The 19785-nt window shown below is 39.7% G+C and overlaps 1 protein-coding gene across 5 annotated transcripts; it reads right to left on the minus strand.

The window, feature by feature from the left end:
• Positions 1-8: 8 nt before the first annotated feature.
• NBR1 (NBR1 autophagy cargo receptor) lies at positions 9-19590 on the minus strand. Of its 5 annotated transcripts, none has more exons than XM_056362576.1 (21): positions 19405-19590; positions 17068-17130; positions 15724-15742; positions 15320-15342; positions 14252-14464; positions 13622-13696; positions 12291-12508; positions 11095-11259; positions 10391-10597; positions 8945-9104; positions 8171-8458; positions 7577-7729; positions 7017-7092; positions 6548-6658; positions 5869-6030; positions 5631-5765; positions 4600-4963; positions 4224-4318; positions 3591-3669; positions 2741-2846; positions 9-2366 (listed from the first exon to the last, which is right to left on the minus strand). In XM_056362576.1, exons 1-21 carry the CDS (start codon positions 19561-19563, stop codon positions 2193-2195), a joined length of 3045 nt encoding a protein of 1014 aa, XP_056218551.1. In that variant the 5' UTR covers positions 19564-19590; the 3' UTR covers positions 9-2192. The 5 variants fall into 5 exon arrangements, with proteins under 5 accessions (XP_056218551.1, XP_056218549.1, XP_056218547.1 ...); XM_056362574.1 differs by having other exon boundaries at positions 4215-4318; XM_056362572.1 differs by having other exon boundaries at positions 5869-6057; positions 19405-19589.
• Between the last annotated feature and the right edge of the window lie 195 nt (positions 19591-19785).

Genomic DNA, 19785 nt, shown 5'->3' on the forward strand with positions numbered 1-19785 from the left:
TACAGAGGTCACGTCTGCACTATAGAATATATTATAAATTATACCATGCATCCATTAACAAAATATACAAAGCCAACAGAAATATATCTATCTTAAGCCTGAGCATACATTATCTAAACCCTAGTAAAAAGTAATCTAAAGAAAACAGCATTTCACACTTCACATTTCAATCTGCAATGAAGTGTCCTTTCCTCCATTTTAGTGTTTCGTTAGTGTATAGAACTCATCAACATGCTACGTACGAACGTACACACCGAAAGAACATGTGTCCTGCTGGGTGGTCCAGATCAACGCAGGAACCACACTACACTTAAGAGTTCCACCAGCTACTGCACTTTCACCGTCCTTTCCTCCTCCCTGTTCCAGAGAGGCATAAGCCAAGAAGTACTCAAAACAGTACACACAAGTTAATGTGGGGAAAAAACCAGCAGTTTCAAGTTACAGAAGGATCTTTATCTGGTCCACAGCAGACAGCTGTACTGGTGTACAGAGAGATGGGAAACACTGCAAAATAGTTCTACTGTATTTCAAAATAAACATTTAAGAGTATATCTTCCACAATCTATAAAAATAGGTTTAAAACAAAAATGGTATGATACACTTTTTTTTCTTTAATTCTTTGAATGGTATCTTATCTCTAAGTGTATTACGTCTCTTAAAAAAATTACTACTACTGATCACCTGGTCAGTCACAATACTGCTACTTCTTCAGCTAACGTTGTGACAAAAGAGGAACACCTTAGTTCGAAGCAGCAGCGCTAGAAAATATTTTAGAATCAATGGTCTCTTACTGCAGCAAGGAAAAAAGTTTGCTTGGAAGTAAGAACGTAACCAACACTGCCGTCACCTTCAGAGGGACTGGACTCTGAAGAGTTATCTATGGATACACCACTGCACAGCAGTGTATGTAGTTCGTTTCTGATTCTTCAGAATCAAATCTCTCTCAGCACATTTAGAAGGGAATTCTTAGATTTCCAAATTAAATACGGGCATCTGAAGCAAAATCTTGTGAGAAACATGAATCCTACAGATGTGTCTATGGAAACACAGGAGCAGCTAGAACCATCACAAAAGACTGTACGTACACTTAAAAGTGCTTAAGTTAAATTATAGTTTGAAAAACGCATTAACTCACACAATCCCTACCTCAAGCACTCTTTCCATTCCTAAACATTACCAGAGTTTGTACTCCAGGTCTGAGTTTCTACACATTCCTCCATTCTTCTATGTGGTATTAACAGAGTAAGAGGTTTACACTATACTGAAAACAGTGGTCAAATCTAACTCTTTTTTTTTTTTTTTTTTTTTTTTTACAAAAAGTCTGTGGAGATTCTTAGAAAGGCCTTTCCTACCCTTACACTCCATTTTTAACAGAATATGGTATGTGGGCTATATTTTCCCATTAGGCAGATGTTTTGCACAATCATTACTAGATGTGACTCAATTGCTGCTGGTAAATTCACTCTCCTGCTTCATTCTGCTACAAGAAAAAAATCACTTTCCTGATATTCATCAGTTTAACAGCGGTTACACTTTCAGACTTCTCAGAAGTTGTTTGATGGTTCAAGACTTTTTCATGTATGAGCAAACTTTTTCTTGTAAGAATCATTTGTAAGTTTTAAATCTATTACATTACTATCATGCATTGGACAAATCAATTACTAACTCATATCAGAAGAAACAACTTGCTAGTTGTGGGCATCTCTTGTAAATTAGGCAAGACTACATCTTACAGCAGCATCTTACATTGGTTCCTATTCCAAAGCTTGTTATAAGTCAACAAAACAAGTTTCCAGCTGCCTAAAAAAACCCAAAAAAACCAACAACCCAAACCTCTTACACACAATAAAAGGGGAAGTTTTCATTTGGGTGGAAGTTTAAGTAACTCTACAGGATTCCCTGATAATAGGATTCAGCATGAAATTAGAGACTTCAACACTACTCATTTAACTACGAGGTTCAAATAACAGTTGAAATTCTTCTGGTCTCCAATTTATGAGATGCTGTGACAAGCACTATTTGACATTTCCATTAAAAAAAAAAAAAAAAAAAGAGAAGTCAAACGCTCAGAGAAAAGCCAAAGTTTTAGTCTCACTTCCAAACAGAAAGCAGCTGAGGAGCAGCCTGCTACTGTTGTAGTGTTTAACCAGAGTTTACCCAACGAAGACTACTCCTTTCTCCACCAGGAAGGTTCAGTATCTACTGCTGTACCAGTCGCTGTTACTGATCTGAAGCAATTCAGTTACCACGTGAACCATGTTATTGTTGTGTTTCTTCAGCAGGCGCAGGTTTAGCTGCCTGTCGCAGAACCCCATCTCACACAGACTGGACAGAAGAGTGGCAGTGCGCTCTTCTGCAGCTGCAGGCTGCCAAAAACAAAAGATTGTAAGGTAAGCTATAAAAAGATAATTTGGTTTTGCCATTTGAAGCACTTGTCCTGCATTATACTGGGATGTAATTAAGGCACAGAGGCCCTTCTGCCCACAATTCAGCTGTTTATGCTCACTTTCCAAGGTGAATTACCAGTCTCACATGACTATGAGACACATGCTTCCATCCCCATGGTATGGATTTCCCTATCTGCTGGTGGAGCAGCATACTTCAAATGGATGCAATGAAGCTTAACGTTTTACTGTTCCAAGAAGTCCTATAGAGAATAGCGATAAAACTATATGTATATGCTTTATAAACTTAAGGTTGACACCGTGAAACTCACACAGCATACACGACAGACATTTACCTGTTCTAGGACGGGTGGTCCAGCAAATAATGCTTTGTAGGCAGAAGCAGCAACGGACAAAGCTCCCTTAACTAGTTCTCCTGCAATGCTGCTTCCTTGAGGGTATCTGCAGAGAAGTCAGGGATTATTTTAGGGTCAGCAAAGCCACGTGTTTGTTTCACATGAAATGCAAGTCTGTCCCTATTAATGTGCCACCTGAGGTTTAGTTCTGGTTGGAGAGAACCACCTGTGATCCAAAGGAATCATTGCTGTCCAGGAATTGGAAGGATGCAGGAAGCTCATTCATTCTCACTTGAAACCTTCTCTTAAATAATGGGTTTATGCTAAAGCACATTAGTTTACTTTCATAACGTGGCCTTTTGTGAAGAATTTAGTATTCTCACCCAAAAGAGTATTCATGAAAGTTGTGCACTGTGACACAATAGATTCTGTTTGTCTTCTATCAATTCTTAAATCACTTAATATTCTGCCCAATGTTTTGTCTTAGTCCTCCAGTCTTAGTATCTTAAGGAGTTTGACTTAGTAGCTAAACTAACAAAATCCCTATTTTAAAAATCCTGAGATTTTTCCAAGAAAAAACCACAGAATTTTAGAAGGATTCAGCTTGGGCTCTTCATATACTTCCACGTGTCAATTCTGCATCCTTTATATTTGTGTTTAAGTAGAAACTGAGATCTTATGAAGATATAGCATTATATAATTCAGCATACGTTTCCCTGAAGAAGGGAAGCCTTTCTCCAAACTACTGACTACATGAAAACTGTAAGCCAGTGCTTTTTCCTAGGTGCCTAATTTAGCAGTTCTCATTTTAAAATAGTATTTGTGAAGTTACAGCCTTCAGTTTCATTACCTTGGGTATTCCGAGCACTTCTGTTTACTAGCTGGAAATTCAGAAGATCCTGGTCCACGACTGTCTTCACCGCTGGGTTCTGGAAGAGGAAGAAAAAATATCATGTCAACATGTCCAACTAATGAGAAGCTGAAGAGATGCAACACGTATGTAAATGGAAAGGAGTAGGATACAGTCCAAAATTAGTACTTTCAAGTTTAGTTATCCACACAAACTAGGTATACAGAATTCTCACTGCAATCAAAACAATCAAAAAACTTCAGAAGTCATTTGGCTGATTAGTCAGCGAGTGTTTAACATGAGGTGAACTGCTGTCTGCACTCCCAGTGACTGTAACAGCTTAAATACATAGATCATTAATTCCAGAGCAAGGTAGTTTTCCAGATGCCTACAAATACTTCCGAGTATCCTCCCACTACCCCTAATGAATACATGCTCTTAATTGACCCACAAATCCAATTACTTCTTTAATCAAATCTTCTGTATAATAAGTTTCAACACTCAGAAACCCCTCACAATATTACTTGGCAGATTTCTGCTCTCCTCAAGAGTAACAAGACACTAAATCCAATACAAGGCATAAGGAACAGGAAATAACAATAGCATGCACCCTTCATTACGTACTGTCAATACCTTCTCTTGTCTGATTATGGGGAGTGGAAGAGATATTCTCTGAAGCCGGTATGTTTGGTTCTTGGAAGATATGATTCTGATGAGATGCAAGATTCCTGAGAACATAAGGCAAAAGAGTTACTTATACTACTTTCATCAAGTCTAAGTCAAGATCAACAGAGAAAATAAATGCTTCACACGCTTCCTTCTTTCCCTCTTTTGCACTCACCTCATCAAGTGAGTACAGGCTTTATAAAGAAGTTGCAGGATTCAGGATGTTCACTCCAGTATGAGACAACACTTATGTTGCAACAATTTCTGTTTGAACTTAAGCACAACACCCTGCAGACTCTACAGCAACACTAACAACCATTTTGCTCTCGTCTGGGACACATACCTTTGTGTCTGTGGTAAGGTGTCCACAACCTCTGGGGTTAGTGGTACTACAGCCAGTGTTTGTGAAGTTGTCAAAATATCGTTGATGCTGTGGATCTGTGGCTGCCTCTCCCCTTCTGGATTTTCTGCTCCTGTTTCAGATTCTCCTGTCTTTTCCAAACTGGGCTGAGAAAGAGCCGAACTATACATAGACTCCCCTAAAGGACGACTGGTGTCAAAGCACTCGGGGAGAATAATGATATAATCCTCTGATGAAGCAGAAGAGCCTTGACTTTGAACATCATCTTTATCATCATCTTCCTCTTCATCAGAATTGCCAGTGTCACTGCAGGGGCTTGCTCTCTCATCAGACAGGAGATGGTCCCCTAATGAGGGGGGGGGGGGGGGAGGGTAGTGAAGTATTATTCATACAAAATGGACAACTGTTAACAGCAAAGACAGTACTGTCCCAGGTACAAGAGGCAAGTTATTCAGAAATAGCCCTAAACCTCTGCTCCCGATAGCAGTGGTGTAATTTTCTTTGTCTATTGGGGGGTGGGGGGTGTAGCATGAAAAAGTAATAGATCTTACTGTTAAGTCTATGCAGATAGGCTGCTGCTATTAATGCTTATAACGAAAACAGGAAGAGCTACACTGAGAACTTGAACAACAGGTTTTCAGCTCCTAAATTACACGCATCAGTTCAATTACAGTTTGCATTAGTTCAAAGCACTGACTTCAAGCTACACATACAAAATATGGAAGCACCAGCCACACTTAACACATGAACACTTACTTGAATACCCTTTTTGAATTGAATACCAATCTTGAATAAAGATTAGAACCTTTATGTCTCAATTTCACTTTTTTCTTTTAAAGCAACTGTTAAACTAGCTGATTTTTCAGAGTATTTACCCTAATTTTCTGATATGATTCTCTTGATCTAATGAGAATCAATTTCTTAGAACCACGTCAGACCTTTTTACACCAGCATTTTTTTTTTTTTTAGCCCTTATTGCAGCTTTATCTTAAATTCAAACCTGTTTTACTTACCACGGTTATTTTCTGCCATTGCCTCTGACTGATGAATCTTTGTTTCCTTTTTGAAAGTGGAATTAGATTTTGTCCTAGGAGATTCCTTATTTGTCATGTTGCAGCTGAAGGTGTCTTGCAATGTTTGTAAAGAGCCTAATAAAACGATCAGGAAAAACAAATTAAAGGGGTATTGCCACCTGCAGCACAGAGCAAATTGTGGCCAATGTCTGACCGCAAAGCTAAAGACAGTACTTACTCTGGAGGATTTTCTTCTTCTGTGGGGGCTTATGGTCAGGTGCAGCATCCAGGGTCAGAGAGCGAATTACAGTTTCACAGACAAACTGCGTCCCACTCATATCTTCTTCCCCTTCTTCCTGGTTACATGGATGTTCAGCTTTCACTTTCACTATACAACTATCTGCAGGAAAGCAGGCTTCCGTCATTCCTTTGAAAGGGAGATGTAACAGATTATTTTAACACTGCAACAAGGAAATGTAAGTATAAGAAGAATTTTTTAGGCTAGCCAAGGCTAATGTTGACTCTGTGTGTTAATTCTTTTTAAAAATTGAAAGATTTTTGAATTCAGTTCAAGTTGAATGTGAAAATAGTTTAAAAGTATGGGGGCCACGCTTGAGGCATTGACTGTCCGAGTATAATCTAGTCTATAAAGGGCAAATTGTGAATTCTCCCAACAATTCTAGTGGCTGGACAAATCAAGAGAACATTTGTACTTCTGAGTTCTACATATATTATGCTCCCACCTCTACAATCAGAAAGCAGCATCAGACTACAGGTTTATGGGCCAAACAACTGTTTTTCCACAGAAGGGAAACACAGGAGGCTAGAATGCTTTTTAGACACCAAGTCTGCTGACTGCACAGAAATGACAATATTCTCCTCCCCTCACCCCCAAGCTCCTCACAACTAGTGCTTACCAGGCACCGGTTTAAATCCACTCCCCTCGTTCTCCTCCTCTATCTGACCTAAGCCAGGTTTCTCCAGCAAGGGGCTATCATGTGGCAAAGGGGACATACATGGAGTCATGTCTGAAAAACAAAGGTAGCAAGGATTGTAGACACTAAGGGAGTAGGAACCTTTCTTCCTCCAGGAGGCAACCTTGAGAAGTTCATCTTTTTTAAGGGATATTCTTCCAAGACTGAAGAAACCCAGTTATCTTATAAGACAATTTGGTGAAATAAACAACTAGCTTTGCATTACACTGGCACTGGTTGAGCAAAGAAAACGGCAGCCTTCTTCAAATGTCTGGCAAAGAAAACGGCAGCCTTCTTCAAATGTCTGGAATCATATGGTCTTGGGAATGTGAAGCTGAAAAGCCGCCAAAACTGAAAAAACACAAAGGATAACTGTCTGCTAGAGACAGCACAGAGGATATGAGAAGCTTACCAACAGGAGTGTTGTGTGGCACTCGCTCCAATTCCTGCACAATATTGATGTCCAACAGCTCAAAGGACAGCAAATCCTACAGAAAAAACCCACCGTGCAGTTTTATCAACAAACCCTGAAATTTAATCCTGTGCTGCACTTCCCAGCATCAGATCCCAGTAACTTACAAATAACCCCCACTCTTTGTTACTCAGCATGATCTCAGACAGAGCAGTTTTCCCATAATGTACACCCACATCACACAACATGGTACACAAATTAGGGCAGCAAGTACTAAGTACTTGCAAGTACTTGTAAGCTAAGTACTTCCTTGTTAGGGGCCAGAGAAAGACCCAACTCTGTGACTCTGAGAATCTTAGCCTGTCCTGCACATACCTTCCACAGTGACAGTCCCTGATACTAATTCAGGAAAATACGCCTGCTATACAAAATGCAACATACTTTTCTTGAAAATATAGTGGCTATTTTCAAGCTCAGAAGCTTTTTATTTTTATGGATGCCTATGTACCTAGATATCAAACCCAATATGGTTTATCTCTACATGAATTTTAGCGCTTTACCTGTGCAGTGAGGAGATCAACAGATGGGATATAAAATTCTCTCTCACTTGGCAGATTTTTGATCTTTAAAGGAATAGTTGGCAGAGGTATTTCAGCCTGCTCCATGATTTCACCCATCAGTTGAGCATCTGCTTCTGTCTTTAAGGAAGCGTCCTGCAAAAGCAAATAAGTAAGATCCAAGAAGCCCCTTAGGCAGGCAGCAAATAAACAATTCCATCAAAAGTAAAGCCTGCACTTTGGGTATAATAACACAAGAAACTTGAAAGAGATTTAATTCAACTCACTTTAGAGCCAAAAGGACAAGATCGAACAGGGAGAAATCCTGCAGTGTTTCAGTTAAAAAAAAATAATTGACAAATAGGGGCAACAGACTGATAACTAATCCCATGCCTGCCAAAAAATGACCGTTTTAGGACTTACTAATGAAATAAAAGTTGTGGGTTTTTTCTATTGAAAAATAAAAACTAGAAGCAAGCAACTCAAAGAAACCTCTAGAAATTAATATAGTTCGGGATGTCATTGCACCAAAAAATATACATCGCTCCTTCTACTAGGCAATTCAGAACTGCCCAAAGTCTCAGATGAGTGACTTGCCTGTTTGGTGCTGGAAGCTTTATCCTTCTGACAGGAATCAGAATTCTTCCAACTGCTTTCTAGATAGTCATTAGTTGAGGAGGGATCTACAACAATACTGCACCAGATCCTGGGCCCAAACTGTTCCCCTCTGTGTGACAGTCTCCAGTGAGAGGTGTAAGTTCCTTCTATATTAGGAGCCACAAACTCCACCGAAACAGTTCCCACTTGTCCTGATGGAAGGGATGGCACCAACACATCTTTTTTCTCAGCAGATGCCAAGGTCAGATTTCCCCACATAAGTTTCAGCTGAAACATACAACAGAAAAAAAGCAAAAGTTAACTTCGCAAGCTTCTCTGCAAACTACAGGCAGTAAAGAGCACTTAAAAGTTCCTCTGCCGAAAGGCCTTGCAGATAGCAGGCACGGAGAAGAGAGGCTGCTAGTAAATATTCTCGCATTAGTCACTATCACCACAAAGTAAGAAGATACGACCATCTTTCAGCATGAACACAGTCACAGAAGAAAGGTTTTTGAAGTCAGAAATGCAACACACCTGTTGCAAACAAGGATGAACTGGGACATTAAAACAGCACTGGAAGACATGTTGGGTGATGTTAATCTTGTTGTGAAGATTATCTAGACAGCTTATTGCCCCAGAATTCCCAGCTTGTGAATTACCAGGCCAAATTAAATCCTAAATGGGTTCTGAGAGAGAATTCAGATTCCTAATGCATACAAGTATTATCTTCCAGAACTATTTTAGTGTGTAGAAGTAATAGCAAAGGCAAGATACCTTTGTGTCTGAGCTCCATTCCACATTGCCAGTATTTTTCATTCGCCAGTGTTTGATAAACTTTGTTCCTGGTTGCAAGCGAGTCCCATCTGGCAAATTCTCATCCACAAATACCGCACTTAGTGTTGGGACAATTGCTTGGAAGGGTTGACTAGGACTCCTGGAATTGGAAGGAGGTAAAAAACAAAAAATGTATCAAAAAAACACCAAAATGAGGAAGTCATTCAGCTGCTATTTCACTGGCTGAAAACAGAGAAGGCCATTTAGTGTGTCGTCTTCTACCTCGAGAAATATTTCAAATTTCTAATGTTTTAGCTACTGTTTTCATCTTAAGTCTAAACACCACATAGCAGTTTGCTTTCGTTTGCCCAAGGAACACAACACATCAAATCAACATTTGCTTATTTGGAAGAATATTATTATAATTACAAAACTCAGGTTGAACAGAGAAAAGTTCACTGTTCTTCACTTGATTTAAGTCTAACAGCACTGTGGGCTATGCTATTCCCTTAGAGAATGAAGTCATTATCTTTATGATGTTGAATCAAAAAAGATTGTACTATAGCCTAATTGCTAGTGTCTTCTTTGGCCTTACAAGTGACATTTTTCAACAAGATACCACAGTTTTTGCCTGAAAGGGGCTCAAAAATCGATTTAATCCAAAGCTTGACTGTTAATTTGAGCACACAAAGAGGACTGGTGAAACAGCTAACACGCATGCCAACTTTAAGAGATCTAAAAGGAAGAACTGGTAACTAAATTAGCATCAGGTTTGTTCCTGTAATATGCCTGGTCATTAAAAAGGAAGCAAAGATAGCTATCTCAAGCTCCCTACAAATGTAAGTAACTGATTAATGTTAATTTGACATTTAAATACCCTAAATATTTATTATTAGGGAAGAATTAAAGAAAACTGAACTATAGAAGTTTTACACCTGTACATTCATAAAACCAGCGCGAATGGAAAATGCAGTGTCTGCCTGCAAAGGCTGCCGTTTCATGAGCCTCAGCCTAAGATCACATAAAAAGAAAAAAAAAGCACCGAACATAGGACACAATGTACTTGACTTTATGTAGACACATTTAATTTAGCAGGAAGATGCAGACTTTTTAAAAGTAGCAGTAATATTAATTCACACTGTAGGCGCATGCATGCATATATCCGTAATCCTAGGCATTCACCTTCCTCCCAAATCTACCTAAATCTTTGTTTCTGGTAATAGCCATCAGCTACTTTTTTTCTTCTCCTACTCTCCTCCCAGCTGAAAACAGTAGAAGACCCGACCTTGCAAACTGCATTTAGACAGAACTCTCTCAAGGTCCAACAACAAATAATACTTTAAATGAATAATTTCATAACCTTCCTCTAGTTACACTTTAGCTTGGTCTCATCATGAAAGATCAGACAGCACAACTAAGAAATGCTCTGCTAACATCATCTCTTACAGGAAGGTATTAGGTTGGAGGCTCTCAGATTTCACAGTAGGTGAGCCACTAGTTTCCAATACATGGACCGAGTTCCACAGATGAATTTTCCTGTGCAATTTTAGCTGCTTTTTGAGCTCTCGGACCTCTGCCTTTCGCTGTTTCTTCTCCGCTCGTAATCTTTGCTTTTCTGCCTTCAGAAATCTTTTGTCCATCTGTTTCTGAAGCCTGCAAAAAGAATAAGACACTCTGTTACGATACATTAAATTGATTAGAATTTAGCTTTAGCCAGCACAGTCTTAGTCTCAAAGGGAACACTAAGGAAATGTCTCATACTTCTATGTTGTATTTTAGAATTTTAAATTTTTTTAAAAGAACATCTTCATAGCTCCTTGTGAAGATATTTTGAGTGGCCCTGGTGAAAAAGCAAACTTAAAGGCAGATTAGAGTATACTCTCAAAAAAAAGCAAGCTCTCAAAGTTTGCTACCCAGCTATGACATGAGATTTGTCTTTTGTACTTCGTTATTAAAAACACTAAGAGTTCTGACTTAGGCCACTCAGAAGTATATAGCTACTTTTAGCTACTCACAATGAAGTTTCAGTACCATTTCCATTTCTTGTCATCTTAAATCTAACATAAAAGCTGAACATCAACCCCAATACAGGTGTTTCCACTTTGCTTTCAGGATCATCTTGTCAGGTACTGACAGGTGCCACCATTTACCTAACTTGCTCCAGAGTAGCAGGCAGGCGAGGTGAGCACTCAGCAAGGCTGTAATTCTCAGCAATACACAGCACGGGTCTTCTCAGCTTTAACAAAACATGATTAGGATCATGTGCATATGTTCCTGCTTCACACTGTTCACAGATACTGTAGGCTGGACAAAGGCTGTACAGAAGAAAAGGCAGAAGGGTACCAAAAGGCAAAGAATCAGTGCAGTAGAAAAAGACACGGAAGGATAATTAATCCTTACATTTCTGCAGATAAACAGCCCTGTACCATCCTACCATTGTAAGCAGTGCCCGAGCGAAAGAGAAGCTGGTTCTCTCACTTATACATCAATATTTGCAGCCATCTGGAATATCTAGATCAGTATCTTTCTTGGCAAAACCGCCAGCACAGTTCCTACTTCCTTCTTGAGTACACATTGAAAGAAACAGATGCTTCCTTTAGCCCAAGTGATTAACAATTGTTGCTATAAAGGATAAAACATACCGAATTCCAATGCCAGAGACAGCATCATACTTATGAAAATACAGAGGATAAGTAAACTGAAGTATTCAGGGAAGCAAAGCAGATTGGTCCTGCAGGAACAGGACTAGTAAAAAACAGACTGTCATCTCCTGACAGCAAGAAAAACAAACATCCACTGCTGCTGCTTAGTCCTAAAATACTTAGCTTTACAGCAATTGCCTCATTCAAATAAAACACTCACTTTTGACACCTCACTTAAGACACTCATCAGAACTTATTTCCTATTATTAAACTGACAGTAGCGAGATCATTAAAAAAAGGCATGACCTGCTGTAGTTTCATTGACTGTCGGAACTAAATGAAGGACTACTATAAACTGGTGATTATATATTTCGCTTTTTTTTGTTTAGTTAACTGAACAAAACATTTTCCTTTACTGCATGTTATATGGAAAAAAGGTAAAGAGCGTTTAAGAATACAGCAAGTGTTACCAAGTTCTCTCACTTTAACAATCATGTTTTCTCAAAATAGCATTAACGTTGCTCTTATGCAGATAAGGTCTAGCCACCACAGCAGAGAACATAAGCTGTTTGTGAGACACACTAGATGTTCTGAAATGTACGGCATGCTGCTGATTAGAGGTCTGCAACACCAAGACAGTTGCTCAGACTCACTCATGTACCCTACATCTTAGGTTTCCCACACTCCCACCCCTCATATTCTACCTGCACTGGTAGCGAACTCCAACAATTCGGGCCTGGCAGTTGCAGCAGGAGATCAGCCAGTCACACTGGTTGCCATTCCCCAACTGGCTCTCTGAAGTTGCAGGTGCTGCTGCAATAGAGCTCTCAGAAATATCTGGAGGCTGATTGTGATGAACAAGCTTCGCATACAGCTTTTGCTCCAGTTTCTCAACAGTTTCCTTAACTACTTGTTCCCTGAACTGGAAAAAAAAACCAAAAAAAAAATAAAGTAGTCATGGACGAGACTCACCTATGCAGCAAAACAAAATTGGATTACACCGTCTCAAGTCTCCCAATCTGTAAGTCACAAAAGCAGTTCAGCATCCACTTCCCATCCCCCCAGCACATTCCAGATGAAATTAAACAACTGTCACATTCCTCAAAGGATTTGTATTTTACAAAATACAAGCCCATTGCTTTAACAAGGCAAATTAAAAATCGTATACTCATGCTTACAATATTAAGGTTCTTCTTCCCTAATCTTACACAAAGGGAAGGAAACTAATTAACACAACTCCAAACACACCCCTGTGGAGTCCCTATCATTAAGTCCTGATTTTGTTCACCAAGGATATTTTAAATACAACCATTAAGTTCCCATATCTTTTGTTTGTATAAAGAGGTGGCAAAGGAAGGGAGATTCTAGAAAAAAACCACCCAACAACTTAAAAACAAATGCATACACTCCTGTACATTGTACCTTTTAGTTTCAAGAACTCACTAGCTAATTAATTCTTAGCATTTGCATCTTAACTGCTTCTTAGGTGATGTTTATTAGCTGTTAAAAACAAGTTAACAACCACATTTTATTAACTTGTATGTTATACTCAAGGATCTCCTGAAAGAATTTTCTTAAACTGAACAATCAAGAAAAGCAAGGTCATCAAATGCTGTGCTTCAAATCTCAGGAAACCTTAAGTATTACCCTCCTGAAACTGGTCAAACAAGAGTCTCCAACAGCAACACCGTATTTCACGCTCTTTCATGCTGTGCCCTGAATTTCCTATGACTATCTGGAGTGCAACAAGGATTCTACCATGGGAGCTACTTAAAACTACACTCAAGCTAGTCAGGTGCACAAACCAAACAATCCACTTTTTTTTTTAAGGTAACACCTATACTGTACAGCCATAGTCAGACACCTAGTTTCCATTTACCACCTCAAATGCCTAAATGCCCTTTTAAGATCCTCACAAGATCTCACAAGTACTAAGAGCAAGAGTGATCAGATGTACAGAATTAGGCATCACAGGTATCTTTTCTATCCACAGCTTCCCTTCAGAATTCAAAAGTTCAGAAGAAAATACACTTACTGTTTCCAAGTAGCTAGTGAACCATTCTGGAGGATTTTCATTTGTTCTTCCAGTTCTAGTGTGATTTAACTTTTCCTGAGGAAAAAAAAACGCGAAACACACACACCATAAAAATGAGTCACAAACCTTAAGTATGCAAAGCTGCAAAAAAACTTCAATACAGCAAGTTAACCCCCTTTCAAACAGCTCTCAAGAATCCTTACAAAAAAAGATTAAGTACTTCAGAAAAGTTGCAGTAGAAAAGCAACACAAGGAAGCCACTGACATTTTCCTGAAAGATTTCTGCCTTATTAGCATTTGAGTGTAATTACACATCAATGCTAAAGAAATCAGGACAACCAGATGCTACTAGATGACAGTCAGGGCTTCAGGAGGCCAATTACTTTGTTTATCAAAATACTTAAGAGTGGTCAACATGAAAGAATCTGTATTTCTAAATGCAGCATCAAAATATCCTCTTGAAGACATTCAAACAATTTTGCGAGCTTCAATGGGTGCAGGTAGCTGAAAATGAAGACCAACTTCTGAAGTCAGAGTTTTTCTGTATGGGTTAAAATGACAGTCTATAAAGTGAATTACACTTATAAATTCTTTGTTTTAATGAATATATATTCCAGCTCTACATCCTACCTGAATTGTCAGCTCCGTCTCATTTTTTAAATCTTCCTCTAACCCCTCAGCTAGCACAGAGTAGTGCAAAAGAGGTTTCTTCTCATCTTTATCAAGTGTCATCTTTCCTGACACAGTTTTTTCATGTGGATGCAAAGAATACGAGGCTTCTTTCAGAGAAGAGTTGTCTTCATACACATTCATCTGAAGTTGATTTCCTTGTTTAACTGCAATCTGAATAAACATTACATACATACACCATGTTTAGTCCACTTACAACTAACATACAAAATCCTGTAAAAATACAGAACTACACTACATTGGAGAGGCTGGGAAAAGACTAACACAAAAAGAAAAACTGAGTGAAATGCCAAGGTATATTCAGCTGATATTTTATTCTGCCTTTCTTAAAGGTTACTTTATATGCTTATAAAGGTTACTAATACGCTTATTAAAAAGTTTATTATAAGCAAAAGGATAATTATGTAGATATTCTACAGGAATTTTTCAGTCTACAATAAAAGCTGCTTGTATTAGCCAGTAAACAATACAGATTCTGTCCGGGAACTTACAGTCAATTTGAATTTACGATCATTACCAGATTTAACATTCAAACCACGAGCCAAAAGTTCTGAAAGCAGTAATATTGTACAACCAAAATTTAAAGGAATACAATTCTTATTTTGTCCAAGTGTAACTAAGCATTGATATCAATTAAAGCTTTAATGATGTACTCTCTGGCAATAGAGTCAACGTGGCAAGACTTTTAAAAGGATCCCTTTAGATCCCATGACAGCCCAGTACCTCCAAACATGGGATTACTGTTTAAGCATTTGAGATAGCCAGTCAATTAACTGATGAACTGGCTGCTCAGGGCCCTGAATCACAAGTGCCTAATCAACTAATTTATACAAATCAAGTTTAGACTGGATGGAAAAAAATCGTAGGAAAACATTCAAGCTAGTGTACAAAGCCAGAAAACTGAACTATTTTATTGCCACGGACCAGGTAATGCTGTTTTTTTCTCAGCTACACCAATCTGAATTGGAGAAGGATGAACTTATCAGGGAAAAGTCAGAGAGCATTTACCTTCAGAGCTTCTTCATATTCCTCTAAAGAAAAAGGGAAAGAAATGTGATTTTTCCACTATCAAACAAAAGATTTAAGTTTAGAACACACTATTCAGGGACCCTTACGTCAAGAAGTGTCTCCCATACCATCTGTAAATTCTTTTAATATACAGCTACTGAAAAAAGTAGTCACATGTATGCCAATAAGCAAACGTGTTCACAGCCTAGAGACTTAACATTCCATTAATTTAGTCATTTCCAATTTGATCCACTTCGTGGATCAAAGACTCATTCCTTTGGGAGGAATTTGATGCCAAATCATACGTAAAATCCAAAAATCAAGCATTCTCAACTCTTCTCCAAAAACATGAACAACAGTTACGGTCTGTTTACTGATTTTACTTCAATAAAGCAGCAACTCACCTTTGCTATTCACAGACACCTGCAAAGAGAAAAAACAGTGAGTTATAGCTACTGATACGTTTTTGCAATTCTCTTACAATCTCTTCAAATAAGCACACTTTCAGAATACACACACTGTTATTCAGTTTCCAAAATACCACTCCTTCAAATATTTCTTATTGCTCCTGCTTTTAATCATTAATCAATGCTGTGGTGCTCTGGAGTAGACCATGTTCTTTACTAGATTTGCACAATAAGCAAGGTCTCTAGCACCTGTCAGCATCCAGACTAAGTGTGGTCTCATCTGCTGGAAGGAAGCTGGCACCAGTACCACTGGGTTTGCTACACAAGTACAAAGAGGTTGGAACCAGTTGCTTGTAACACCCAACAAACTAACGGTTCAGTGTCCTACAATTTAAACACAAGCCAAGCCTAACTTCTACAGATGCTCATTTATCAATTTTGCACACAGAATTTACTAATACAAGCAGCTATTTAATCACTACAGCTTTGCACAATCCTGAATGATGTTCATTCTGTTAGCATTCAAAAAGGATCTTTAAAAGATGCACCTAGGTATTTATATAGATACAGGCTGGAAAACAAATCTCCCAAAATGTGGCTGGAAACATCCTGACATGTCCCCTTGGGGGGAAAAAAAATAATTTAAAAAAGAGCCCCGTCTCTGCAATTTAGTAGAGCTACAAACCAAGTAGTGGAACACAGAGCTTGCAAAAACTACATTCCATCTGAGAGCTACATTCTACTCTAAATCTCTAGATAAATAGAATATGAAAGGATGAGTTTATGCCAAGCAGGAAGTTACTCAACAAGGACAACTAGAAGTATACACCAATTTGTTTTCTGAGTCAGTAATCTGCTTGGAGATTATAGCATTTACATAAAACAAGCAGAGGATTTGAGCAGACCAGATCACTGAACTAAACACATGCTAATGACAGGGGACCTACATTTTTCCGAGGAAGGAGTGTAGATTGAAGAGACAAGGGTTTACCATGGCTGCAAACACAAACTGTAACAACTACCTTATTCTTATGAAAAATAAAAAAGTCCCTTAACTGAAGCATGCTTCCCTCAGAGCACACAGAACCACTGGCTGTTTCTGCGGTGTGGGAAAAAGAAAGGCAGTAGCTTCTAAAAAAACATTTTAAACTAAGTATGCTACATTAAGAGTGAAACCATGAGACTAACGGCTATTTTCTTATCAAAGGGGGAAAAAAAATCACCTCTGATCTGCATAATAGACACACCTGAAGGACCCATTACATATTATCAAGAAGCAGAAAGGTTCACACCAGTCACTTTGGTAGAGCTGTTGGAAGGGTGGGGTAGCAGGTATTTTACCTCATCATTATCTTCATCAATATATTTGATCTGAATGTTGTCCAGGTCAAATGAAACTTTAACCTGTAAAGAAAAAAAAAAGGACACAAAACCACAATGAGGCAGGACTACAGATGTTTTCAATTAATCCTGATCATTAATAGGGAAAAATGTTTTAACCCTTCCACCCCTCCCTTCAGTTTCTCAGTTGAAATAAACACTGTTTTACAAAATCCATTCTTCTGGAGTTGAACAACTCTCCCCAGTGCCTTGTCTCCAACATTTACTAACTTTCTAGACTGAAAAAAATCTTTTCTTTCATGTCTCACCTTCCCTAGTTAATGTTTACCCCAAACTAAATAATAATAACCTTTCCATTATAAGAGGACTATTAACTCAGGGTTAATGAACTCAGTCATGGTAAACACTGCACTATACAAAGGCTAAAGCCAACAATGACTAGATGCTAACTTTTACATTAAAGAAACAACCAGGAACAGCTCACACAGGTGCTCAGCCTTTTTTCCACAAACCTATTTGTGTTTTGAGCAACTAGGATTAATTTAAGTACTAAAAAGAGTGCAGTATCTCATTCTAACACCCACTGGCTGATGCACTGTACATCAACATAAAAATCCATTACAGAGATCGGAATTAAGAGAATAAAGCTGAGCAGCTATTTTGTATCTTGCATTGGGAGAACAGAATGAAGAGCATTAAACAAACTGTAAGTGAAAGCGATTATTTCCCTACGTTGAGTAACAGTCTTTGAGGCTCACATGCGTTTTTGCATCATTTACTTACACAAGCTGTATTTTTCTCAACAGAGACTCTGAAAAACTGATATATCCAAGACACATTCTCCTAGCCGGGACCTAAGAGAAGAACACCAGCAGCCTTAGAAGACAGCAGACAGCTGGGACTTCCATGGCACCACAAGAGCACACTGATACAGCTACACACATTCTGCAATGAACGTGCTACAGGCTGGGTCTTCTGGTGATATACTCCAAATTAATTTTGGGAGCGCAGCGAGAGAATCAACTCAGCTTGTCAAAAAACTGTGGTCTGTATCTACATCACCTATACCCCACACTGTTACCCTAAAATTCAGGCTAGAACCAGAGATCAGGTTATCCCTGATAAACACCACACAGATTTAATAAGACATTAAAACATAGGCAAGACACAGTTTAACTGACACTAACTTGAGGTAGTAACTCACACAGTATAGTGCAGAAACACCGGTGGTACTACCTTGGTCAGAGAAACATGGTAATAGAACACCACACCTTGAACAAACACACTCTCTGCGACTAATTAAGGGCAACACCGCGCATACACAGCAATCTGCTTCCAGCTTTGATATAAGTAGGATTTTGACTAGTTCAGACATTCCCGCAGGGTCTACTTGCCCCAAAGTATTTTAAGCCTGAAGTAGCGCCTCTTCTAGAAGACTGAAATGCAATGACTGAAGATGATGCAGTTCAAACTTTGCATCTGAATAACTCACAATGCAATAACCTCCTACAAAGTACACTCAGCTACAATAAGAACTAAAAAAGAAAATAAAATATTGGCAAGATCTCCCAAGATACAACGTGGAGTTGGATTAAAAAAAAAAGCCAGAACAGCTGCTACATAATCATCATCACCACCACCACGGCTTATCTTAAACAAGGGAATCCTTACTACAAAATTTGAACCTCAGCCAATACAGGAATTTGCACTAACTGGAAATAAACATCCAAACAAAACCTCTTCGGTGTACCATGGGCATGATGTACAGACCTTCATAAGCGACTGGCTCACGGACAAAACCAGTTATATCTAAACTAGCACACACAAGGCACCAGGAGGCAAGAAACCAAAAACGTACTGGTGGTCCAGAAACCCAGAGAGTAAAGCCAAATCTTCAGGAAAATGGTCTACAAGCAACAGCAGAGTATTACTTCACTATATCTACTTTAAGGGGTAAAATGATGGAAGATAAGAGACACAGAGGGCACTTTATAGGGCTACAGTAGTAAAACCAACTATCTGTAACTGTTGGCAAGAGCAAAGCACGCAGCTAAGGCCACCTGCTCACGCAGAACAAGCGTCCCACAAGCAGCTGTACCCAAACCAGTCTTTCCACACCACTCTAAGGAAATAACAACAATAAAAGTTACTGTCAAGACTAACAGAAAACCTGAGACCGCAGCAGCACACAACGCTGGCTCTAACAGCCTGCACAATGGCTAACACGGCTTTCGCAGGCGAGAGAGACGCTGCTTGGGCCCTGGGACCGGCGCTGACGCTCCCGGCGCCCCAGCGAGGGCCCCCGCGGCCGGGCACGGCGGGGCGGGCCGCGCTCACCATGGCCTCCACATCCGCCCACGTCGTGTGCGCCGAGTCGGACACCAGGAAGCTCTGGGTCTCCCCGCGGCAGTTGACACGCAGGTTCACCTGCGGCTCCATGCCGCGCTCCCGAGCGGCCCACGGCAGCCCTGTCAGGAGGCCCGACGATCCTAACATGGCGGCCCGAGCGCGGCCAGCCCCGTGCGCTCCGCGCGGCACTACTGGCGGCCGCGCCTGCCATTCATCCTTCTTCCCGCCCTGATTGGTCGGCGGGGGCGGACCCAAACACTGTGGGATCAAAACAATAAACAGAGCCGGAGAGCGCGGAAGCGCGGGCGCGGCGCGGCGCCAGCAGACACGCACTTCCGGTCCCGCGCCGCAGCTCCCACAATGCGCCGC

This window comes from Falco biarmicus, chromosome 17 (assembly GCF_023638135.1).
Source record: "Falco biarmicus isolate bFalBia1 chromosome 17, bFalBia1.pri, whole genome shotgun sequence".
NCBI classification, from domain to species: domain Eukaryota; kingdom Metazoa; phylum Chordata; class Aves; order Falconiformes; family Falconidae; genus Falco; species Falco biarmicus.